We start from the raw sequence: 27,598 nt of genomic DNA, 5'->3' as shown, positions 1-27,598 counted from the left end.
ACAAGCCCCAGAGATCATTCTTATTTGCCACGCCTGGATCATGTGCCCACTCCTACACGGCGAGGGGGGGGGTGCAAACTGAGCAACTTGAACTGAAGGTAGAAGGAAAATTGGAGTGCTATTACCAGAAGAGGAAAGAGATCTTAGATCTGCAAAAGCAGCAAATGTCCACTACAATGCCAGCTACATGCTGCTTATTCAAATAGTAAATAATAGTAGTTGCTGTTTTATATAGTGAACAATAGCATTCATAAAAAGGGCACAGCCTCTGAGCCATGTTGTAAAAAGAATTCCTTTGTTGTTTAAAAAGTTGGATTTGATAATTGTAAAAAGTCCGTTCCAGGCTCGAGATTGGGGTCTGGAAAGATTCTGAGACATAGTAAAAAATAAAAGTACAACAGAAGTAAATCTTTGGGCATGAAATAAATCTTTGGACATGAAGTCTCCACGTGTGAGATAACAAATAAATGATGGTACTGAGCATTCGCTATAATTGGAATTAGCCATGAATGCTTTAGAGGTGTGGGCAGTTTTAGAGGATCGCCTTCTTTTCAATATGAAAGAACAAAATAAAGTTGGGTAAAAGCTTGCATATGTGAAATTTACAGAAACAATACCATTTTAAGCATATTATCGATTTTCTCATTATCAAATCAGTAAAAATTATATTATTTTGTCATACAAAATTACAGTATGAAGAAGTTACCTTTAGACTTTCAGAGAAGACAAAAGAGATATACATCTCACAAAATGGATTAATTTTTTTTTAATTTTCCAAAAAGTGAGGTAAAGCACAAAATAATTTGCAAACATAATACGATTGAAAACAATTGAAGCAAATTAAAAACCACTAACATTGTTGAAAATACCCACAGTGCTTTTTAATAAGTCAACACAATAAATAGTGACTAGAAAATTCACAGAAAAGAAAATTTCATAAAATTGTCTGGAAGATAAACATTTTGCAAGAATTCTCCATTTTGACAATAAGAAAGGAGTCTTTCCCAGGACACTCAACCTGAAAGCCATGTGTGTTCTCACCTAATGACTCTGCCTACTTTCTGCTCCTGGTTGCTGGGGTAACGATCACAGAAGACACTGTCTTCCTTCCTTGGTCCTGGGAGTTTTCATAGATTTGTTGAAAGCTGTCTTCTTTCTCCTCTCTCTTCCACTTATCCCACTGGTATTTGGTTTCCAGATCTTTCCTCCCAGTCCCTATCATGCACAAACACCAAATCTGAGATCTGAGCTAGGGCCTCATTTAAGCATTGCTAGTCTTTCAGTCTCTCTTTATTGGTGCAGGTGATTTCTAGACACAAATTAATTAGCAAAGGAGTTGTTCAGGATGTGTGATCAGACACACTAAATACACAGAGCAGAATTACATTTCCCTCTGTGTTTAGTGTTTCACCCATAAGGAGTTGATCGGTAACCTGAAGGCTCTCAGGAGGATTCATTTATGAGTTTAATTCAGTCACAACAACCAAAACACCTCCTTTATAGAGCAGAGTCCCACGTACCCTGCTGTTGTTGAGGTGGCTTTCAAGTCCTCAAATCTTTGTATTAATTTTTCATGTAACAATAATACATCCTAAGTAGAGGGCAAATTTGAGCCGTTTTTCTAACAGAGGTGAAAAACTCTCACTTTCCTCAGTAGATCCCACATGTAAAAGGGCAATAAGATGTGGCACAGCCCTGAGCACACAGAAGTTCAGCCTGTGGCAGTGACACTGTTGCTTTCCCACTCAGACGATGACCAATGCAATGACCTTAGGCATCTTGGGCATGTATCACTAACAAGTTGAAATAATCATCAAAGATCTTTGAAGAGGTAAAAGATCAGTACACTTGAAAACTATAAAAAGTTTATGAAAGAAATTGAAGACACAACAAAATGGAAACACATTCCATGTTCATGGATTAGAAGAACAAATATTGTTAAAATGTCAATATTATCCAAAGCAACCTACACATTCAATGCAATTCCTATCAAAATAACACCAGCATTCCTCACAGAGCTAAAGCAAACCATTCTAAAATTTGAATGAAATCATAAAAGACCCAGAATAGCAAAAGCAATCCAGAAAAAAGAAAACCAAAACTGGAGGCATCACACTTCTGGACTTCAAGCTCTGTTGCAAAGCTGTAATCATCAAGACAGTATGGTACTGGCACAAAAGTGGACACATGGATCAATGGAAGAGACTAGAGAACCCAGAAATGGACTCTCAAATGTATGGACAATAAATCTTCAATAAAGCAGGAAGAAATATCCAATGGAAAAAAGACAGTCTCTTCAGCAAATGGTGTTGGGAAAACTGGACAGTGACATGCAGAAGAATAAATCTGGACTACTTTCTTACACCATACACACACACACACACAAACAAGCACACACAAACAAAACAAAAACCTCAAAATGGGGTGAAAGACCTAAATGTGAGACAGGAAACCATCAAAATCCTAGAGGAGATAAAGATATAAACCTTTTTTAAAATGTTTTATTTATATCTGAGAGAGAGAGAGACAGCATGAGCAGGGGAGGGTCAGAGAGAGAGGGAGATACAGAATCTGAAACAGGCTCCAGACTCTGAGCTGGCTATCAGCACAGAGCCGGACGTGGGGCTTGAACCCACGAACCATGAGATCATGACCTGAGCCGAAGTCAGACGCTTAACTGACTGAGCCACCCAGGTGCCCCAAGATAAAAAATTTTTCCACAGCAAAAGAAACATTCAACAAAGGTAAAAGGCAACTGATGGAATGGGAGAAGATATTTGTAAATGACATAATCAGACTAAGGGTTAGTATCCAAAATCTCTAAAGAATTTACCAAACTCAAAATCCAAAAACAAATAATCCAGTGAAGAAAGGGGCAGAAGACATAAACAGACACTTTCCCAAAGAAGACATCCAGATGGCTAACAGACACATGAAAAAATGTTCAACATTACTCATCAGCAAGGAAATACAAATCAAAACCACAGTGAGATACCACCTCACACATGTCAGAATGGCTAAAATTAACAACTCAGGCAATGACAGATATTGGTGAAGATGTGGAGAAAGGAGATCCCTTTTGTACTGTTGGTGGGAATGCAAACTGGTGCAGCCACTCTGGAAAACAGTATGGAGATTCTCAAAAAATTAAAACTAGAACTACCCTATGACCCAGCAATTGCACTACTAGGCATTTATCCAAAGGATACAAAAATGCTGATACGAAAGGGCACATGTACACCAGTGTTTATAGCAGTGCTATCAACAATAGACAAATTGTGGAAAGAGCCCAAATGTCCATGAACTGATGAATGGATAAAGATGTGGTATATATATTTACAAGGAATATTACTTGGTGATAAAAAGGAATGAAATCTTGCCATTTGCAACAGTGTGGATAGAACTAGAATGTATTATGGTAAGTGAAATAAGTCAGTCAGAGAAAAACAAATATTATATGATGTCACTCATACATGGAATTTAGGAAACAAACAGATGGACATAGGGGATTGAAAGGAAAAATAAGATAAAAACAGAGAGGGAGGCGAACTATAGAAGACTCTTAAATACAGGGAACAAATTGAGGGTTGCTGGAGGGGTATTGGGTGGGGGGTGGGCTAAATGGGTGATGGGCATTAAGGCGGACACTTGCTGTGATGAGCACTAGGTGTTATATGTAAGTGATAAATCACTAAATTCTACTCCTAAAACCATTATTGCACTATATATTAACTAACTTGAATTTAAATAAAATTTTAAAAAACAATTAATTAAAAAAAACTTTTTTAAAAAAGATCTTTCTTTGACTCTAAGATGACTATTTCCACAAGCTATTCCTGCTCCATGGCCTTGACAGAGAAACAACTCAGCACCACCTCAACCTTAAATTTGTCTGCTGTCTAAAACATACCTCTTCAATCTAGAAAAGCAGAAATCAAAGAGGAAATTTCTAAACTTAACTATCTCTGATTTTCCATATAGTAGGAACCTGAAAGATCCCTAAACCTCTGGGTTTCCATGGAAGGAGGCCAAAGTTTTTTTTAATAATCAGAGCATCCATAACGTTGCAACAAAGTTTTGTATTCAGAATTAGGCTATACAATAGTGAAATACAGAACACACACACACACACACACACACACACACACATCTATACCATTACTGGCCAAATTAGCCTCTTCTAGGACAGAAAGAAACTTTCACCTGCCTGAGATTCACAAGTAACTACTTCTATCAAAATTAAAGAGATTTGGCAAAAAAAGAAAAATCCTCCAAGAAAGAAAAGAGGAAGCCATTTCTAGAACTATAAAAAGATCATATCCAAGAAAATGTGGCTGGTAAGTGATAAGATATCATATCATATGATATATGATTATAACATGGGCAATAACCAGAGGCTGAGAGGTGGTCTGACAAAAAAAAAACCCAAAAAACAAAAAACAAAAATGGCACAGTTTACACTGTTTCCTGATAATCATGACTCACCCCACCTTGGGGAGCAGCTATTCCAGTCCAAGCCAGTCCTAGGACAGCCTGTTAAGTTTTAGCAGCACCCCAACTGATCTTAAGGGTTAGGCCCAGTGGGAGATTTGGGTCAGAACTCCTAGAAGCTTTCCGTCTCCCTTTCTGTCTCCCACCTGCCCACCACTGGAGGCCGGATTTCCACATCAGCCCTAGAGAGGGCTTTCTGTGGACCAGAGGTGACTTGTGACTGGGCTGGACACCTCAGAATCACCGTAACCACAGCACATCCCACATTCCTGAGACTGGAGTCAAAACGTTTTCCTATGTAGAGGTGAATCCAGAATCAGAATATCCAATCCAATTGCCTTATTTCCCAGTGCAACTTCTAGTTTCAATCACAAAGAAAAAAAAATAGGCAGGGGAGAAAATCTGGGCACTTTTATTAAAGTCATACAAAGACAAAGCAATCAGAAGAGTCAGAAGTTTTGCAAAAGTGCTCTGTTGGCACTTGGGAAAATTCATGTGAAGCCAAAGCCCAGGGTACAGGAAGGAGCCGAGGAATTGAGATCTCAGAAAAAGCAGGAAATCTCGCCCAACAAGATTTTACCACGTACTGGTAAGTTTGTGTAAACTTGGTGCTCGAGGTAAACCAATAATTAATGGCTACAAAACCACCCCTCCATCATTCGAATGGCCCAAGATCCTTAGAGCACAGGCATCTGGTTGAGAATGTTTCAGCAAATGGTTTTCATACCACTTGTAAATTCATAACTATAAATCTTTGGAATTAAAGGATATTCTTGATCATTCTACCTGGACAAGGAAGAAGTCATAGTTCTGTGGACTCATGGACACTCTAAGAACAACGCTGAATTGTCTTTCTTTCTTTAAATTCTGTTACTCTGGCTCAAGTCGGTCTTTCAATATTTAAAAAGGTTTGTTCTCACATGCACAGTGTGATCCATAAAATCATCAGATTCTTAAATTTTTAACTTTTTTTTGCCATTTTTCATAGGATGTCTCAAACATTTTTTTCTTATAAATACTCAATTCTGGGAGCAGTAAACAGTGATGAAACAAGTTTATTCTGAGAAATAGCCAACATTCTCAATAGCCATGACCCATCTTTGCCTACAATCTAATCTGGCAGATGTACCAATCCTTTGAGTTAGAGATACAGGATCACCACTGGCAGCTTCCAGTCTTTTAAATGTCCCAATATGTAGTCATATAGCAATTGGCATGAACTTCAGTATCTGTGCCTCATGGCACGAGGTTTAGGTTATACACAGATGTAACTGAATTTCACCCAATCCAGTTTCTCAGTTTTCTCTTACACCGAGTGTTCATTGGGCCAAGGCATATTTGTAGCGTCAGAATCCAGGCTGGGCAGCCATTGTTTGAGAACTCCGTATTAGAAGGGAATATTTACTTCACACCGTATTTACTGCCTGATCTCAGGGACGAGGTCAATCAACCCCCTCAAAGTTCTGCCAAACACACATTATGCTCAAAGTGGTCTTGTTCATCTTCAGTTTGGGGTCCTTGACACTGTCAACCACTCTGTTACCCGCACAGATTTGTCTGGCGGCCACCTTCACACTTGAGGTTGTTTTCTGGAAGAAAAACCTCAGTTTTCAAGTTGCACTTGTATTATCCCATATTCCAGATGTTTCAGGTAGAGCAAACGAAAATAAAATGATATAAGTCCCATGCAGTCACAGGTGCCTTCAAATGCTCCTGCATGACACTAAACACAAAGAATTCAACTTTCATAGTGCTAGTATAACCTCAACTAACTAAACTACCTCTGTTATCTAACTACCTCTAAACTATTGAGGTCGTTCACCAAAAGTTGGCTCCCTCCTGCCTGGCACACAGTAGGATCATACTTCTGACCCCACTGAACCTAGCAGGGTACATGATTTGCTTTGGTCCATGAAGGCGAGCAGGAATGTCACCCTGAGAAGGAAGCTTCTCAGTGGCCAATGCCACTTGACCACATTAATGTCTTCCTCTGCCATGGTGATCATCAATGTTCTCAATGTGGCTGCTCTACCAGCCTAGGTCCCTGAATGAGGGTGACAAAAATACGCAAAATAGATAACAATGCAAGCAAGAAATACACGTGTTACTTTAAATAATTGAGCTTTGAGAGTTGTTTGTTATGGCAACACAGCCTTGGAAAAAACTACTGGGATACTAAGCACTATGGCAAATGTTACTCTAATCCCAAACAGAAGAAATTTGAAGCTCTATATGTTACACTGTAGCATATATATGTGCCTGTATAATTACATATATACACATTATAATACTACATATTCTGCATTATGTATTATCACATTATATGTATTATAGTTAGCCACCAATTAAAATAGACTTTTCTCCCATTTCCTTCATAAAAAAAACCCTCCTCAAATTAACTGGATAATCTAAATGCTTGAAAATAAGTACTCACGAATCTCAAAGAAACTGATTCCCCCTATAAAAAAATGTACATGATCCATTTGTCAAAATCATTTGCAGAGTTCCACGTCTTCTCTAAGACCAAGTACATTAATCAAACACAGGGCTTCAAAGGACCTTCATTCTGAGCAACCCAACAGACAAATAAAATAGCTGCCCATGGCTCCTTTGTAATGGAAGAGGGCCAGGCTGACCCAAGGGGATAGGAGTAAATCACAGAGGGAAACTTCCAAGCAAAAGCAGCATTTGGGGACCCGATGCAAACCAATAAGGCCTTTCCACATACTCTTGTTTCCAAGAGTGTGAGCCAAGCACATGTGTGTTTCTTCGCTAATAAGAAGATGCAAACATCTCACATCTGGTTGATTTCTTATGTGCCACAACCATAAAGATGTCTGTGTCTGGAATACCCGTTTGAGCGTTGTGCTCAAATGTGGCAGCTCATAAACCTGATCATGCACATCATAGCTAGGATCCATAAGAACGTTTCCTTTTGAAACCATGTACTCCTGGAAGGGTTTCTTCTCTATCGCCGGGATGAATTGCTTAAGGCTTCTCCCATAAGTACGTGAAGAACTGTCCATTTTTAATCCGCAGAGCTTCTCACTGGTGACTCAGCGAGGGATGATGTCATATGTTATCCTAGCACGGCTGGTGTGGTTCTCTCGGCTCACTTAAGCCATTCCCTCTGTTTCTGTGGCAGACAGCGCTCTCCAGTTTCCATCTTTCGTCAGCTTCTTCCCAGCCAGCCCCAGGCAAACAGCCTCCCCAGCAGCAGATGAAACAGGAAGTCGGACAGCTTAAGTCTGCAGCGGGACCCCTAGTGTCCTCTCCGCTCCATGCCCTGGCCGCGTTCCCTGCAAGTACAAACACACACACACACACACACACACAGAGCTCCCATTGTTGCAGCCTTCCCCAGCCCACTGATCCTAATATGGAATGCAGCAGGAAACCCATGATTTCCTGATACTCCGCAAGCTGGAGGAAGCAAGGGGAAAACTCCACTAAAAAGCCCAGCTTTCCTCCATGTTAGATGTAAAGTGGGAAAGGGGGGAGATTTAGCAGAATTCCGCCGTGTCTTCAGCCAGGCTGGAGAGTGGAAGAGCACAGTGAAACCCTCGGGCTGTTGAAATTTCCAGACTGGCAGGAAGCCCCTAGAACTCAGAGAAAATGAGGGTTTCTTAACTCAAAGTGTAGGGAAAGGGGACAGATGCTTTTAATCGTTCTCCCCAACGTGTGCTACCTTTCTTGACCAGCATGGTAAGCACGAGGGCAGGTGCCAGCCGCCCGGAACAGGTCCGCGGAATCCAAGGCAACCTGAGTAAGGCAGAGTGATCTGGAGCCTGCCCCTCGCTTCCCGCGCCCCATGGGCTCCGGGAGAAGCAGAAGGAACAGCAGCTGCAGGGGCACAGCAGCTGGAGCCGCCAGGATGAGCTGCGAGGAGGGGGAGGACGGCGGCTGCGGCTGCAGCAGCCCCGAGGAGAAGAAGATGCTCAAGTGTGTGGTGGTGGGCGACGGCGCCGTGGGGAAAACCTGCCTGCTCATGAGCTACGCCAACGATGCCTTCCCGGAGGAGTATGTGCCCACGGTGTTCGATCACTACGCAGGTAAGAGGAGGCGCGGAGCCGGTCCCTGCACACGGGGTGAGCGGCGGCGCCCCAACCTCGGAGGGGCCTGGTTCATTTCCAGGGGCAGCGATGGGCGCGGGCCTGGCGGGGGCCAGAGAGCGGGGCGGGACCCACGGCCGAGGTCTTTGCTGGAACTCTTAGGGCAATTCGTACAGCCATTCGTATCCAAAACTTTTTCCCCCTTAAATCAAACGAGTAACACTGCGGAAACACCCTGAACTGCTCCTCCAGGCTTTGGGACTGGAGATCTTACTCAACGTTGGCCTGAAGATCCACAACTTTTTCTGTGAACGTTCTAAAATGTAGTGCAATTGCAACACAAGTTTTTTCACCAAAAAAAAAAGTCATCACTGACCATACAACTGGTGAAAGAGCTATTTTTGCCACTTTTCATATATTTATCTCGTGCCGTTTCATAAGTGAAATGGTATAATTAACAAACATTAGAACATTCATTTTTCTAATGAATTCATTTGATGCTGTACTACCGTATTTTATGTTCCTGGGGTTCTAGATAGGGTGGGGGGGAGGGGTATTAAAAGGTTTTAATGATCTGTTAGGCAATCTGTACCTTGAATTAAAAGAAACCTCTTTAATGAATATGTTTTTAAAGTAAAAATAAAGATAAAAATGAAATTTGAATCATTTTAAAGTATATCCAGAAAAGATTAAATCAGACATAAAATATTTTAAGGCATGACAGTTGAAATACTGTAGACACAACTTAATTGGGGGTTTTTTTGAATGTTCTAAAGTTTCTAGGTGTACTTGACAATGTGATAGCTTATCTCGGTTTTTTCCATTTTGATTCTTACTTTTTCTCTTAATTTCCAAAACAAATCTTATTGTTTCTCAAATCAAGTTCATGAAACTCTTCAAGTTTACAGTAGCCTACTTTTATGCCTTTTTTCAACTGAGTGATCAGCTTGGTGAGTTATCAAAGATTTGAGATTTCATAAGAGGAAAATTTCCCTTCCTTTGCCTTGGCTTCGGTTGGGTTCAGCAGAGGGGAAATGGCACAGGAAACCTGTGGGAATGTTGGCTTTGCTTTGTGGCCATTTGAAATCCTCTTTCTGGAGGAAGTAGCTTCTTTTCCAGAGCTAAACAGTCACCTAAGTCCCATGCTTCGCCTATATTTACATGATTTATGACAATACTACATAGCAGATAGAGAATCACAGTGAAAATAGTATCCACTGCCCAGAAGGTTTTTCTATATTTGTAAAAATTAAGAGCAAATTTTCATGCTGATTCCTTCAAGCTTTTCTGAAAATATAATGACTATGCCAAGAGAAGAACATTTTTATGAGAACAGAATAAAGAGAACAGGAAAACTTTTATGCTGAGAAAAAAAAACTTAAAATTAAGAGGCCTGGGACTTCAGTAAGTTACTAAGATACGTGACATGTGAACTTTTTAAAAAATTTTTAATGTTTATTTTTGAAGGAGAGACAGAGCATGAGCAGGGGAGGGGCAGAGAGAGGGGGAGACACAGAATCTGAAGGTATCTCCAGGATTTGAGCTGTCAGCACAGAGCCCGATGTGGAGCTCAAACTCACAAACCATGAGATTGTAACCTGAACCAAAGTCAGACGCTTAGCCAACTGAGCCACCCAGGCGCCCCGATGTGTGAACTTCTTAAGAAAGGTTTTTTATTCTACACCCTCTTTCTGCCAGGAAAGAAAAACGGACGTGTACCTAATTTCAACAACTTTTAGATCAAAAGAAGGGGCCCAAAATATACTAAAGAGAGAGGCCTCAAGTGCTTTTGAAAATGATGGATCCCAATCCCCATCTATTGATTGAACTAATTATCAGTCCAGTATGAGGAAGGAAGAGAATAAAACCAACTTTAGAGATAAAGTCAGTCTATAAAAAAATATTAGAGGGCAAGCAAAGGCTGAACTACCACTAGTTTCCACTAGGACCAAATTATTTTGTATTTCAATTGTGTATATACTTACTGTTATTTGAGCATCAAAACATCTTTTTTTTAAATTTACATCCAAGTTAGTCAGCATATAGTGCAATAATGATTTCAGGAGTAGTTTCCAGCGATTCATCCCCTATGTATAATACCTAGCTGAGCATCAAAGCATCTTAAAGATTTTGGCTACTCCATGATTTTACCTCTCAGGAAATCACCGCCACTTTACCCAAAGCCGTACTTTGCACATAGTAGACATTCCCAAACACTGTTACTTTGATTTACACTCCGTACCTTTCTAAGTATGTAACCATGTCATGTGCTTTCATTTAGGTGATAAAGGAAATGAAGGCATGAGCCTCATATATCTAAGATCATAATGAAGTGAACATTTCCATTCATAAAGAGATCTTCTCTGTCATAAAGACACGTTCCTTTTACTACTGCCCTTCCCATGTATGAGCTAATTGAATGTAAATCCTTATTGCAGTTACATGAAAATCTGCAGTCAATTGTCAATGAACTAATTGTCAATGAACTAATGCTGTCTTCCCCACATGGAAAATTCCCCACTGGGTATCCAGTACCCAGTCCCTGGGTCCTACTGGCCCATTCTGAAATGACAAGCAGCAAATGGATTACTGAGCCTTTAAAAAACTGCAGTTCAAGGGGTGCCTGGGTGGCTTAGTTGGTTAAGAATCTAACTCTTGATTTCTGCTCAACCTTAGGGTTGGTGAGTTCGAGGCCCGCGTCCTAGTGCAGAGCCTGATTGGGATTCTTTCTTACTCCCTCTCTCTCTGCTCTTTCCCTGCCCATGCACATGTGCTCTCTCTTTCTCTCTCTCTCTCAAAATAAATAAATAAACTTAAATGAAAAAAGAAAAATTCAGTTCAAGTCAAAGAGAGCCTATCCCTTGAAGAAAATGTTTCCATAACAGCAGCCCTCCCAGGAAAGTAGAGATATAACAAGAAGGTTGGAGGCATACCAGACGGTGGGCTTTGAAGCCCGACAGCCCACTTCTAATACTGGCACTGCCGTTGCTGTGTGGCCTTGAACAAATCACTTAACCTTTCTGTGCTTCGATTATCACACACACACACAAAAAGGACCATAAAGGCATTAGGAATGTTTGTGACACAAAATAAATAATACATGTGAAGTTCTTAGAACAGTGCCCCATACATGATAAGTGCTAGGTACATAGCAGCTACTATTATTAAGAATAAGTTCTCTAAATTTGCACACAGTTATGAAAGAAAATTAAAATGTAACTAAAAGACAAAGAATACAACAAAGAAAACTTTAATTCTAATAGTATCCATCAAATGGAGTAGGATTTGATGAAATGTATGCATTGTCCTTATAATATAGTTATCACATGCATTGATAATTGACAAATATGCACAAAGTAATAGTACTGGGATATTAAATTGAGAGGGGAAATATCAGTGTTGCATGAGTCCTCATTAAAAAAAATTAACATCCAGATAGAAAAAAATTTTTTAAGTTTTCTGAATCTTAGTTATTTCCCCTCCACCCAAATGTACATCTCCTCCACGCATCTTTCCTTGACTGCATAAGGAGAGTTCCTTGCTCCATCTTCAGCCTATCCAGAAATTTGTGTACATTTCTAGAAGATGACTTCAACCATGTAGAGCAACTTATCTGTTGCCTTGTGTTTCCCACTCCCACTATGCTCTGAGCTCCTGAGGGAGAGGGTAGGGTCTGGCCAAATCCCATGGTCAGTTCTCAGTCATCAGCTTATTGGATGCCTTGGAGGCTTTTTTATGTCTTGTTACTATCTCTCTGCTTGGTTTCTGGGATAATAGGTTCTCCTGGCTTTTATTCTCCTCACTTGGCAAATCTCTCTCCATCTCCTCTGCTTCCTGCTCCATCTCTTCCCCACCACTATACGCTGCCACACCTCAGTGTTTGGTCCATCGGTTCCCTTCTGTTTTGCTCATGCCTAAGTTTGTTGTATCTAGTTTCACAGATTTGAACATTATTTATATACCACTGACTCCCAAATTTAGCTCTCTGGCTCTGAGGCTTCAACTGTCCATTTGAATATATAATAGTATCTAATATCTCAAACTTAACCTGTTAAAACAATTCTTTAACTCTGCCAATCTACTCCTCCACTAGTGTTCCCCATACAAGTATATGACCACCATCTTCCACCCAGTTGCTTAGAACAAAAACTTTAGTATTACCCTTGACTCCTTTCATCTTATGACAATACCCCTCACCCTCTCCATTCAAACCATTTGTTATTATTCCTTCCTACTGCCAATCAGCACAACATTCAAACTACATCTTGAGCCCCATCACTTCTCATCACCTACATTGCTTCACTCTTGCCCAAGTCACCATCATTTCTCATCTAAACTACTGTGCTCACCTCTCAATTCCCTTCTTCCAACCTTACCCTCCTCTCAGTTCTCCACATAGCTGGTAGGGCAGCTATCCATGGCCCAAATCCTCCAATCCTCTCACACTTCAGATCCCATCAATTATCATGGTCTACAAGGAACTCCATGACTTGGTCCCTATTATCTCTCCACCCTCATCCCTTCACTCTCCTCTTCAATATTTCTGCTCTAGCCACATGAGCCCTCTTGGTATCCCTCAAACATACCAATATCCCACTTTCCTTGAAGACTTCACACTTGCTCTTCCCCCAGCCTGACACTATTCCCCCAGATCCTCTTCTGCTTCAATTGACCACGTTATTTAACACATTCACACACAAAAACACAAACACACATGCACAGTGTCCCTCTTTAATCACGTATCCTGCTACATCTTTATTCATAACATTTCACACTACCTGCCATTTCCCTTACATTTATTTGCTTACCATTTTTATCCCACACAGGAATATAAACTCCAGGAGGGCCAGGGCTTTGTCTTGTTTACTGGTCTATCTCCAGCTTTTAAAGCAGAGCCCAACATAGAGTAGATTCTCAATAGCTAGTTACTGAATTCAAATTAGTACGTCTTAATCATCTTTGTCCCTCCAGTGCTTAGGTAATTTCTGGTCCAATGAAACTTTGCTGAATAAATGAATAAACTGCTCATCTGATCTTTAGGAATGAACATGTTTAGAAATTTATTACATCTATTCTATTTCTGAACTATTTTCTTCACATTTTAAGTATCATTTTATCTCTACTGGCATTGTAACATAGCACTGTTATGAAGGTAGATAGGATCACTCATACTTTCTACAAGTGAGCCTGAGAAACATCTCTGGGCCTTGCTTCCTACTCCCTTCTAGGATGACTCAAGAGGTCATCCTAACAACCTTTCACAGCTCACCATGAAATAATCACATTTCTTCTTTGAGTTTTGCAACAGACCCCCCTCCCCCATCTGGTAAAGTATTATCAAGTGATGTTTCACATAACGTATGACATAGGGATAACACTTCCATTTTGCATTTAATTAGACTGTATGTTGAGTCAGATTATGTCCATGGTTGTATGTTTATCTACATGGGTGAGTCAAATCAGCCTGATCGGTTGGAGCCTGTGCACGACATACCTCATTCACCATTTCCATCATCCTCTGGCTAGAATTGATTTCGTCTGTGGCTCTTTCTTCTGTCACCCACCCCTCCTAGAGTTTGTCAAAAACCACAGGTGATTTAAGACTCATTTTCAAAGTTACTATTTGCAAATCTAGGCACCTATGCAGGAAATTAACATGGAAATTTATGAAAAGAGGGGAAAATCTAGTTGCTCTGTCAGCTGAGTAAGATGTAAAAGAAAGTTGTTTTCACAGAGAGCTGGAAGTCCAGTTTAATTTTTCCACAAATTAAATGGTGATCAGTCCGAGGTAGAGTCAATCACAACCTGGCCTTATTGGCCAGATCAGGAGGGGAAGCTACGTCCGACCCACAGAGGGACAGGAAAAATAACATAAAATAATAGAAAGTGAATAAAAACAAAGCTCCAGGCCTATAAAGGTTTGTGACATAGTTCTGCCCATTTGGGAATATTTACTCAGGAGTTTCTCTTTGCTTTTTCTGAAGACACCTGAGAATCTCAAGAGAATGGACACGATTCATTCTCTGTAAGCCAAAAGGAAGCCTGAAACAACTCCCAGGGGACTGTGAAATAAATCACCAGGGTTTTAACCTTAGAGGAAAATATAAAAGAAGTTTGTGTAAGAGGAGACATGAATGGACCAGTGGAATCACTCACTCTATTGCTTCTAAATAAGGTGATGCTCAAAAATGCAGACTTGGGGTGCCTGGGTGGCTCATTCAGTTGAGCAGCCGACTCTTGGTTTCGGGTCAGGTTATGATCTCACAGTTCCTGAGATTGAGCCCCAAGCTGGGGTCTGCACTGACAGCACAGAGCCTGCTTGGGATTCTCTCTCAATCTCTCTCTCTCTCTCTCTCTGACCCCACTTGTGCTCACTTGGGATTCTCCCTCTCTCTCTCTCTGCCCTCACTTGTGCGTGTGCTCTCTCTCTCTCTCTCAACGTAAATAAACTTAAAAAAAAAACAACACCACAAAGTCTTATAGATATCTAACTCCTCAATGTCTCTTTTTGAGGTGGTGTAGCTAATGCTTTTTCTGGACCCTTGGAGGCCACACCAAAGGTACAGGGGCAGGAATTATACAGACAGTTCCTTCCATGGTCTACAATGAGATGCTTAGGAAAGCAAGTACAGTGAGAGGCTTCAAGGGTGCAGATTACACTCCAAAAGGCCAAGCATGCTACAGACATGGTAAATTGTGAGCCATAACTCTTTGGCATAAGAAAGGATAGAAGAGAAGTAAAGAAAATTAAGTATCTGTGACCCAAGAGAAACCATGCTCTCAGGATTGGAAACTGCATCTGCCATTCCCAGCCCTCCTACATTCCAGTTGTAGCTGGCAACAAGCCAAGGAGTGAGACCAGTTCAGGCTTCAGTGGACAGGCTCCCTGCATCCAAGATACTTAGTTCCACATGGCCTGAGTCCCTTCATTTCCAGGCTAGGAAATCCTTCATAAATTTTACTACCTACCTGCCCATTGAGGTTGGGCTTCAGGTAAACAGTATTTTACTGCTGGAATAGCTTTTCCAAAATCTGCCATTGCTCCCACTTAGTGTGGGACAAATAGCGGATTTGGTTCAGGGATGGCCCAGCACATTAGATGTTTATGTTTTGGATACAGTTGGCCTGTTTTACAAAGGCAGCAGGAAGGTAGGCGACAAATTTAAGGCCTCTAAGGAAAGGACAGGTAAGAAAACTCAATAGAATCAGTCTCCCTCATCAGTCCTGACCATAAGATCACAAGGATCTATGATGGAGGCTCTGCCCTCAGTGTAAGGATGCAGCTTCTGATATTACGTTCAAAATTTACTTTCCCACATATAGAAATCCATAGAATCCCTTAGGTTAGACAGCAGAATCCAAACAGTTAATTCTTTGGCTGTAACACAGTCAGGATCATTCCATCATGAATTCAGTAGAGACCAACTGTGAGTCACAGTGGCCTGGCATTGTTCCTGAAAGCTCTGAAGTCTACCAGTTTCTTGGATATGTCCAATTTTCATGAAACAAAAGAACTTGATTCATGTGTAGTCACTCGGTTGCATCTTGGTTGTGAAACACAGCTTTTATTTCTGGCACTCTTCCTTCCCAGTGTGAGTACGGATCTCATGATGGCCATGCGTGACCCAACAAGAAGTGTGGTAGTATTAATTATGAAACTCAAATGCCACTAGTATATGTATTAACATTAACAGTCTCTGTACGCTTGCATAGTCTTTGCTTTGATTCAGGCATATTTGGGATATTTTCTCACATCAGTTCATTGCTTCCTCACAATGATCCTGTGAGGTGTATTATTTTCCCAATTTTACTGATGAGGAAATCAAGGCACAGACATTAGCCAATTTGCCCAAGGTTAAGTAACTTGTAATGGAGGAAGTGGAGGCCATGAGGCAGTGAACAAACAACACAGGCAGTGTAGAGTTTGGTAGCTAATAACATTAATCTAAAAGCCACTGTTAGTTAGAGATGCTAACCTAACCCCAAAATATCAGCAATTAACACCATGGCAGGATGTTCCTTGCTAATGTTATGGTCCTGGGTGAGCATTCAAGTCAGTGAAGCTGGTTTCCTCCATTTAGTCATTTAGACACCCAGGCTCTGTCCATCTTGTAACCCTGCCATCCCTTGCGGTCTCATAACTACCTGCATCCAACCAGCCTGATAAGAAAGAACATGGACAGACTCAAATGGAAAGTTTTCTGGGCCAAGACTGGAAGTGACAGACATCATTTCCAGTCACACTCCGTAGCCCTTGTTACTTAGTCACAGGGTCACACCTCAGGCTAAGAGAGGCTGGGATATGAAACCCTCCTACGTTCCCAAGAGAGGGAAGAATAGATGTCAGTGGAAACCAGCCATCTCCACTTATATCAGACTCTCCATCCACGAAAAATCCTTTCATACTGTTTACACTGCATGTAAAACACACTCACCCTTTTCCAAAGAGGGACTTCCTGGAGTCCCACTCTGTCACTGCAGAGGTCAAAGCCCAGTGTTTGCAGGTGATACACAGCTCTTTTCATTTGACTGAAATGTGGCTCCTTGTGGTCCAATAGGAAATTCAGTATCTGTCCCATTTATACAATCACCCCTTAAACAATGGTGAAACAGGGATGAAATAACCAAAATATTCAAACCGTCTTCAGAAAAGGCAAAAATGGGAGGGAGGCCTGGGTGATTCAGTCGGTTAAGCATCCAACTTCAGGTCAGGTCATGAACTCACAGTTCGTGAGTTCGAGCCTCGTGTCAGGTTCTTGCTAACAGCTCAAAGCCTGGAGACTGCTTCAGGTTCTGTGTCTTCCTTTCTCTCTGATCCTCTCTCTCTCTCTCTCTCTCTCTCTCAAGTAAATAAATATTTAAAAAAGAAAAGGAATAAATGGGAGATACATAACAATAACAGAATCCTGATGGCAAACATTGGGAGGACCCCCTGTGCTAGCAATGGAAGAAGTTTCTGGAATTGACCCTGATGCTGTTCTCTGGGAGGAATTCCTTCATCCATCAGTCTCCACTTTTCCTGGCTCAGGTCTGGGAGAGTCTCCTTCCTCATCCATTGTCCTCCGTGACACACATCTGAACTAGACCTTTAGGAGCATGTGTTTCTTAGGGACTCTAACACTTTCACAGCCTGCTTCATGCTGGTACAGTTTTGGGGGCTCGGTGTTGTTTTACAGCTCTAAGCATATCCAGTCCAAGTTTGGCATTTCTTTGGACACCCAACTCTCTAAAAAATTTACCAGGTTTCTGGTAAGTTCCATGTATCAGTAACCACATCCAAGACCAAAGTATGTCTTTCTCAGACATAATTCTTAAGCATACTTTGTCTGCTTCTGGTAGCCAATGCCCTCTTTTCTCAAATTAACAATAGCTACTGAGAGGCCATATGAAGCAGTAGGCTTAGGTGCAAGGGATCTGATCTTTGGCACAGAGATGGTTCTTTTGCTTAAACAGAGAAATGGACATTTACAGCTCAAATTCTTTGTTTTTAATGTTCCTTTCTTTTTGAGAGAGCGCAAGTGGGGGAGGGGCAGAGAGGGGTATACATTGGGAAGACCCCCGTTCTGGCAGTAGAAGAAGTTTGTACCCTCCGTAGAGGATCCGCAGCAGACACCGAGCTGACAGCAGTGAGCCCCATGTGGGGCTCAAACTCATGAACCACAAGATCATGACCTGAGCCAAAGTTAGACACTCAACCACCTGAGCCACCCAGGTGTCTCCAAATCCTTTTTTAATTGTATCTTTTATTTGTGGACTCCAAAAATAATCGATTTTACAACTGTATAAATCCATTAATATTTGTGTTCTATCGAACTCTGCTTTAAAAAAAAAAAACAACCAATTCAGCTCTTTTTGTCCTTGTAATACCTTGCCAAACACAGTAATCAACAATTAACCTACAATAACATTCTGGTTTTTCCCAATGTTTTTTTTAAGTGCTACAAACTCTGTAGGAGCTGTTCACCTTGCAGGCTTCACAAACAACAGTTTTTCAAAAATACAGTTTTGCCACAGGATAACACAGATCTGTATCTCTCCAGCCCATCCTGTTTTCTTACCACCTGCCACTTAACAGCTAAACCAACAGCACACTTTTTTTTAAAGGTTTTTGCAATGATGACACCACACTCAATAGACTAGAATGCTGTAGCAAACAGACTCAAACATAAAATGATTCAAACTAATAGAATTCTATTTCTTGCTCAAATGACAGATTGGGCAAGTGTTCAGGTTGAGGAGACAGTTCTGCTCCATGGGGTGATTCAAGGATTCACTTTTTTCTATCTTGTGATTCTGCTGTTGTCTAGAACACAGAGGAGTGAAAGCACTCCAGATCCACAAGTGGTATGCATCACTTCTGCTCACATTTCATTGGAGAGAAGTCAAACCCTAAGCCACACATTCATTATTATGAGAAAGGTTATTATGAGAAAGGTTAGCTTTATGCCCAAACAGATGTTAGTAGATACTTGGTAATCATTACCATAATCACTAAGCTGACATTTCATACGTCAAATACAATAGACTGGGCACCTGGGTGACTCAGTCAGTTAAGCATCTGACTCTTGATTTCATTTCAGCTCAGGTCACGATCTCATGGTTTGTGAGTTTGAGCCCCATGTCAGGCTCTGTGTGCACAGCAGGGAGCCTGCTTGGAACTCTCTCTCTCTCTCTCTCAAAATTAAAAAAAAAATACTTTAAGTAAAAACCTACAGCAGACCCACACAAACAATATAAATTGCCCTAAGCACCATATTAGGTGATTATTCAGCTACAGATGACATACCTGTATTTCCTGAACTTGCCTGCTCTTCAGAGAAAACTGCTTGTTGAAAATGCAGATCTTTAGTCCATGCTGCAGTTTTAGTCTGCTGTATCGGACCCACAGAGAGAAAGAGCTGTAAATATAAATTTCAACAAGCATCCTAAGTGTTTCCTATTAAATGGAATCTATTAAACGGCGATTTTATAGTTCCAAATATTTTGGATTTCATAAGTTTACATAGTTCCATCTAATGTAAGTTAGCAAGTTCAGAAAACCTTTCTTTATACTATAAAGATGCTTATAAATCCAGTTTAAGAGGAACAGTTCTATGATAACACATCAATCATTAAAAAGCAACTTAAAAATAGATATCCACATACATAATTTCTCGACTTGGGAGTTTCTAACAGGGAAAATTGTGTAAAACAGAAAACATCTTTAGAGCCTCTCAGAAACAAGTAGTAAAGTCCTAAATGAGGACTAGAGTGCTCTCATCAAAGATCTGCTCTGAGATCTCAGGCTGGGGCTCGAAGGGACCCTGGATAAAAGACAATGTACAAGGCTGAGAATCAGAAGGTGTTGGGGGAGGGCTGGCGTGAGGAGGGGAGGGAAGCCTTAGAGCTCAGAATGGAGATGAGTAGAAATTATAAAACAGCAGAAAGGGGGCTACCTGAGCAAACTGAGGTGCCCCAGCACCAGCTGCCGGGACAAAAACCTGGGCTGTGACTGACATGGCCCCACAACTGTGAATCTCTGTTCATGGAGCCTGCTGCCTGTAAAACAGTCATCAGCCTGTGAGACGTTCGCTGGGCTCAGCGAGGGAAAATTGGAGAACACCTCCTCTCATGGGAAGAAGCAAAGGAGTCCTGAAAAACAGGAAGGAGCCTGGGACCCTTGGGGTGGTGTTTGGTATAGCTCTGCATGTCTTGGACACTATTTATTGTTCTTCCATATCCACCCAGCCCTACGATTATGAAATGAACATAAACATCTGTTTCCCCTTGGCCAATCCTTCTGTTCTTCATGCTTTGACCTACATTTGGGAAAAAAGGAGAAAAAACAAAAATGGAAAACCTCCTGAAATGCAATCACTGAGAGTCCAGAAAGGCTACTTCTTGGGCTACAATCTGTTTCCTGAAGGAGACAGCAGGTCAATGACGGAGGAGGCAGAAATTTCAGAATGGGGACTTAGGCACCTTAACCCGGTCAACCAGTTGACAAATAGCCCTGCTAGTGGGGACCCAGCCTTCCTTTGGAGTTTCTCCAGCTGTTTTAATACAAATTTGTAAGCCAAGCCTCAGAATGTGATTCTCCCTGCCAACAGGAGAGAGACAATGTTCTGTGTGGCCCAAGCAGAATGCAGCATAGGGAACAAAATTGCCTCCTGATCCCTTTGCAATCATATCTACAGTTGATTAATAAAAACAGTAATTCCCTAATACTATTTATTTTTTTAAATGTTTTTATTTATTTCTAGGAGAGAGAGAGAGAGAGAGACAGCGTGAGCAGGGGAGGGTCAGAGAGAGAGGGAATCAGACTCTGAAACAGGCTCCAGGCTCTGAGCTGGCAGTCAGCACAGAGCCCGACACGGGGCTCACACCCATGAACCGTGAGATCATGACCTAAGCGAAAGTCAGACACTTAACTGACTAAGCCACCCAGGCGCCCCTCCCTAATACTATTTAGCTAAGTATGTAACATGTGCCAAGCAAGCCTTGTGTTATTTTGCTCTCTTCTTTGATCCCCACATTATCTCGAGGTAGTAAGTGTCTTCTTTCACCTGGCAGAAAGGATTCAAGTCTCTCAGCTCAAATGTTATCTCTTCAGGGAGACCAGACCACTCTGATTCAACTGGGCTTCCTTTCGAGAACTATTTATTTCCTCTGTAGTTACTATCTCGTTTATTTAATTATCCTTTCCTTGTTTCCCTCTAGCATGTACACTTCACAAAGGCAAGCTTCTTTCTGTCTCCTTTATTCTATGCGTCAATGCTGAGGAATGAGCCTATGATACCATAGATACTCAGAAATGTCAACTGAGTGAATGAATGACACCTGAGAGGCTCACAGTGTTAGCCACTGCACTTCCACTAAGGTCAGCGTTCTGCAGGAATAGTCAGGATAATTTTCTATATTGAAATTTGACCCTCTCACATCTTAAAAGGATATATCCTAAGCATCATAAACATACCTTCAGAAAGATTGTATTGGCGTGGTTTAGAACTTATTAGGCAATTTTATTTTTCTGGGAAAAAATAATTCCAAAAGGTTTTGTTCTAGTCAAATTTCAAACTTGCAAGTTCTGAGTGATTTAACTGGGCAAAAAGTTGCTTTCCGTTTTATATAAAGCATTTCTGGTTTATCTCTGTTTTTTAGGATGTTATATACTAGAGGCAAAAAGAAAAACTTAATTCCTTAAATTTGTGCAATAGAACTTTCTTTTCATATATGAGATTAATAATGAGGAAAAACAGTAAGTCAATCATCTCTTTAATGTATAACAGGCGTAAAACTCCTAGGAATTATGACTGATATTTATAAAATATAATCATCCATTAGCTAGAAAGTGTACTAATTTTCAACTGATATGCTTGCAAGAAATGTAATGGATACGTTCATATATATTAATAATAGGGCATTGTAATGATCTCACACATGAGATCAAGCCCCATGTTGGGCTCTATGCTGACAGCACAGAGCCTGCTTGGGATTCTCTCTCCCCTCCCCTCTCTCTCTGCCCCTTCCCTGTTCATGTGTGCACTCTGTCTTTCCCAAAATAAATAAATAGACCCTTAAAAAATAGTGAGGCATTTTATACTTTTCAAAGGAAGAGTTATTAGAAGAAAACTGGCTATGTTCTCTCTCTCTCTCTCTCCCTAAAGACTCCTTTCTGCTCATGTTGTACTATGAGCCCTAAATGCTTCTTTCCTCATCCAAAATGAATTTTGCATGACACTTGCCATAGTTCAAGCTGGTAAATACGAACCTTAAGACTGTCCAACAGTAAACGTGTTTTTAACCAACCTTTCCAAAGAGAGAATGAATGTTAAATCTTAAGTGTCAATATTTGGCACAAACTTTGCTGTAGAGGTTTTATGCTATTCATTCCATTCATGTACCCTCTTAATAATCCTCCATACAAAGTCCTTCCTTTTAGAAAACTGAATCCATCAGGCAGCAGATCGAAGCTACTTTCTCTCATTCAAGCTCAGCAAAGATGGAGAAATCCTTAGTATCATCCTCAGAATGATGGCTCTTGATGTATTTGAAGGCGAAGGAAATTTTCATCCTTGTCTTCAGACAACACACTCATATCTTTCCAGCTCGCTTCATAGATACGTGACCTTGTATTTCCCTTTTTCATGGGTAGCTTTGCACAAATTCAGTTTACGTCACTCACAAGTAACTTGCATTTCAAATCCATAGCTGGCAGATAGTAGCTTTTGTAATTGTTCAGTAGGAATGGAGATCTCGTCAAAATAGTTAGGTACAGTCCTAACAGGATGTAAAGGTCTAAAAGAAACAATCTTTTCATGGACTTGTAACTTTTGTTTTCTTTTTCGCTTGTTATTTAAATTAAGTTAGGTCAATCTGACTAATGTAAAGGACCGAAGTCACCAGTATGAGAGTACTACATTTGTCTCCCGGCATTTTAATAAACCTCTATTAAGTTATTCTCAGGTTCATCTACATTATAATATCACGTTAAGACCTTCAAAACACCGGATTTCTTCGAATCCCAAAATTAATCTTGGCTCCATAGGTTTACACATTTTTCAGTATTACAGGAGACCTTTTGTTCCCTGTGGTTACCAGAGATCACTGTGTTTTATATACTGAATACCCTATCCTTGTAACAGACACACTGGTCTTAACTAGGATTTAGTATGCAATAGACTACAAATCATCCAGAATGACTTTTATGCTTCATTTAGTTCCTACCAGTTAACACATTAAAAGCTTCTTTAGCCAGACTTCCTATTTGGCAACCTCAGCAATTACCATAGACTGATTTTCAGTTTCACAAAAGACATCTTATTCCAGGGTAGTCTAGCACTCAGTGGATTTTTCTGGATCCAGGGAGAATCTTAGGCTCCAAGCTATCAGAGTCCTGGAATACTTAAAGGGATCATGAATTATTTTGAACCCTACTGCATCCTCAACTAACCTTAACTGTAGTAATTTACCCAGTAAAAGAAATGACTTCACATCACACCCAGTTCTATATGTGAGCCCTCAAATGATTTCCAAACTTTCAAGCATTAGATGTCCAAGCATTAGAGCTTAAGGAGGGGGAGGAGGAGTGAAGGTCAGGAACAAATAGAAACATAACTTTCAAAGCATCTACACATTTGAGAAAACACATTTTATTTGCTTTCAGTGTCACAAGGAGCTAGTTACCCCTCCATAGTTTTCCTTTCTGATCACATCACTGCCTCAGCTTTTCCGTCTTTTACCACCTTATGAACAGTTTAGATGCTTGTTCCTCCTCTTGAACTGCTGGTGGGAATGCAAACTGGTGCAGCCACTCTGGAAAACAATATGGAGGTTCCTCAAAAAATTAACAATAGAACTGCCCTATGATCCAGCAATAGCACTGCTAGGAATTTACCCAAGGGATATAGGAGTGCTGATGCATAGGGACACATGTACCCCAATATTTATGGCAGCACCTTCAACAATAGCCAAATTATGGAAAGAGCACAAATGTCCATCAACTGATGAATAGATAAAGAAGATGTGGCTTATATATACAATGGAATACTACTTGGCAATGAGAAAGAATGAAATCTGGCCATTTGTAGCAATGTGGATGGAACCGGAGGATATTATGCTAAGTGAAATAAATCAGACAGAGAAAGACAGAAACCATATGTTTTCACTCATACGTGGATCTTGAGAAACTTAACAGAAGACCATGGGGGAAGGGAAGGGGAAAAAAGTTACAGACAGGGAGGGAGGCAAACCATAAGAGACTTTTAAATACTGAGAACAAACTGAGGGTTGATAGGGGTGGGGGAGAGGGGGAAAGGGTGATGGGCATGGAGGAGGGCACTTATTGGGATGAGCACTGGGTGTTGTATGGAAACCAATTTGACAATATGTTATATTAAAAAAAATAAATTAAAAATATAGATGCCTCTTCCCTATGGAAGGGGGGGAAGAATTTCTATTCTACTGACAGTGACACTTAGCTCAATTTTCAGCCAATGTCTGGTTACTCCCACAAACCCTACAATTAACTCAAAGCCCAGAGAAAAAGCACCAAATAAATCATTTCAAGGGTGAGAAGGATCAGCGCTCAGAATGATCTATTTGTCCATTAAAAGTTGTTAACATGTTTCTATTTCTTTGTAAGTGGACACTGCCAACCTTGAAACAAAGTATCTGAAAATGGTGACTTCAGAGGATGTAATGCACATGCTTTTTTCTTTTCAAGATTCTTAAAATCAATACTATGCTGTTGAAAGATAGATGACATTCTCAAGAAAGAGCTTCATAAAATTGTTTTCATTCTTAGTCTTTCCATGTTCTCCTACTTCTTTTTTTAAAAATTTTTTGAATGTTTATTTTTGAGAGAAAGAGAGAGTAAGTTCATGAGCAGGAGAGGGGCAGAGAAAGAGGGAGACACACAATCTGAAACAGGCTCCAGGCTCAGAGCTGTCAGCACAGAGCCCCATACAGGGCTTGAACTCACAAATTGTGAGATCCTGACCGGAGCCAAAGTCATACGCTTAACTGACTAAGCCACCCAGGTGTCTCTCCTACTTCTTCTTTAAAGGATTCCAAAATTCCTTTGGTATGTGCATTAAGTTTTCCTCCCCCTCTGTAGTACCTCCCTACAATGACTTCTACATGAAAGGGAATGCACATCTTCTAAGAGAAACGCAGTGGTATATTAACTTGACAAGCAGCCAAATTTCATGCTAATACTATTTAAATTTTGTCCTTTATTAGGGAAAAAGATACTTTAGAAATACTTTAATGGTATATGTGAGGATCATAGAAATTCAGTTATGGTAATTATACCATGATGTAAAAGAACTCAGAAAGGACTGCTTATTTCTGCCGTGGTGAATTAATCAATGATTCAGGAGGCATAATGCAAGTCCACCCCTGAGCAGTCTCTGTCCAATCTTTGGAAAGAGAAAAGTAAGTAAAATTTTTCTCCATATTTCTTCAAGTACAAGGTCCCTTAGCCCCAAACTCTTGGTACTTTTTCCACTAAGATCTGCTGGGATCCTTTCTTCTGTAGAGATGGTGAACCTCCTCTATTACTCCCCAAATTTCTGCTCTTCTCTCGTTTTAACATTAAATCTCAGAAACATAATGTCTCTTGTATTCTAGAGATGAAGACAAGCACAGGAATGCCTGGTCCCTGGAGTCCCTGACTGTAACTCCATCTCACTCCCCAGGGAAGGTGCTGTTTGAAAGTAGGGGCTGCCTGGAGTTCTGTTCCATTAAAGTCAGAGTAGGCTCTTTTCATGAGAACCGCATGTTCTCAGAAAACATCCAAGGGTTGCCTGAATTACAAAAGGCTGCCAAACTCCTCCCTCCTTCATACACACTGTCCCTCAATCACCAAAGATGTCGACATTCAAAAGGCAGGAGTGGACTTTTTTCCTAAAGAATCTAGCATTATGCCTATCTCTAAGTGTCTGTATTATTGTGCTTGGTCTCTTGAAGCAATAAAATCCCCCAAGCTTCCTCTTCCGTCTCTGCTGTCTCCCAGTGATGTGAATACCCCCCCCCCCCTTAAATTGGCTGCTTCTCTCCCCTCTGCCAGATTGCTTCTCCTGATAAGGCAAGGCTCTTTCCTCCATCACATGTGGGCTTATAGTAGGCACTGGCTTAGAAATGCTAATTATATTTCTAACACCAAAGAAAGGATGCAGCCTCTTTTCCAGGGCAAGGAACACAATGGATGCACTACTGATGAAAAATGCTTCACAGGTCTCCATGGACATGCAAGTTGATTATCTTAAAACATAAAATGGAGGAGTTAGACTTGACAGGTTTAAATATGATGTTGCCGTACACTTTCCAAAGTGGTTTTGGCACATCCCCCTTCAAAGGATCTGAGATGATTTGGGTGTGAATGGACCCACTTCATAGTGGGCGCAGCCTGGCATTGTGTTGGGTCTGAATGTCAAGAGGGCAAGGGTAGAGGAATGCAACTTCTTCAAAACGGGTTTTATGTCTTGCTCTCCTCACCTCTGTGTATCTGGAGAACAAAAAAGGAGCGAGCGAGGAGAGAAGGGAGGACATGGAGTAGCCGCTCCTGTGCTAAGCTCACCTATCATTGTTGATGACAAGTGCCAAGAATGAGTAAGAACAAAATATGGGGCTCAGGGGCAGATAATGGAGCTTAAATTTGCTTCTCCTGGAACTCAAAGCTGAAAGCCATTTGTGAAGATGTTGGAGGCACCTCCAAGTTTCATCCACACTGCTGCATATAATGGAAAAGTAGGAAATTAATGATCAACCATGTGGACTATTGCTAGAGTAGGACCTATTAGTCTGGGAAAGACTTTGTGGTTCTGCCTATCTGTCTCTCAATCTCCATCGCATCTCTTTGCAATGAATTCCCAGCATCCATAGATGCTCTTGGTTGGAGTTAACGGATGCCTTTTCTCTCATTTCCATCCAAGTTCTGCATTTACCCATGACATTTTTATCAAATGCCCTACTCTGCCATCAGCCCAGGTGATCCACAGAGGTGCACAGAAGTGGGAAGCACATCCAGTGAATTCATTAGTGCCCCAAGACTCCGGTCTATCACCCACACATCAGTGTTTTCCTCGCCAGGAGGTCACTGTCTGCAGTTTCATGAGAATGTTGTGAATTAGTCATAGAGGCTAACTTTCATACCAATTTTATCAGCTCAAGGCTGGCAGCAATGTTTTCAGTGTGAGCATTCCAATCTTGAATTTCATGGACATCTCTGGAAGACTGAAATAAGTGCAATCCAATTCATTGTTGATAATTTCTCTCTCTCTGTCTGTCTCTTTCTCTCTGTGTGTGTGCATGTGCATGTGTGTGTGTGACAGAGACAGACAAACAGTGACAAAGGGAGAGAAACCCCAACTCTCTTGGTAGAAAAAAGAAGGAAGGATATATGCTAACATGCTCCTTATGTATTGCCATTTCATAGATAACTCTATTTTTCCAGACTGTGGTTCAATCGCATCCAAACAAGACAGCTTCAATATATTTGTTTTTAAGAAAAGATGGCATTAGGGGTGGCTGGCTGACTCAGTCGGTTAAGTATCAAACTTCAGCCCAGGTCA

At 40.9% G+C, this 27,598-nt stretch overlaps 1 protein-coding gene across 1 annotated transcript in view; it reads left to right on the top strand.

The window, feature by feature from the left end:
- The first annotated feature begins 7,956 nt into the window (after positions 1-7,956).
- RHOJ (ras homolog family member J) overlaps positions 7,957-27,598 on the top strand; it is an 86,831-nt gene continuing 67,189 nt past the window's right edge. Inside the window, exon 1 of the mRNA XM_077767212.1 lies at positions 7,957-8,543. Coding sequence (XP_077623338.1) covers positions 8,303-8,543 — 241 coding nt within the window. The 5' untranslated portion in view covers positions 7,957-8,302. The remainder of the gene's footprint in view (positions 8,544-27,598) is intronic.

Source organism: Crocuta crocuta, unplaced genomic scaffold, assembly GCF_008692635.1.
Source record: "Crocuta crocuta isolate KB4526 unplaced genomic scaffold, BGI_CrCroc_1.0 scaffold55, whole genome shotgun sequence".
NCBI lineage: Eukaryota > Metazoa > Chordata > Mammalia > Carnivora > Hyaenidae > Crocuta > Crocuta crocuta.
This window is presented reverse-complemented; position numbering and strand designations above follow the sequence as displayed.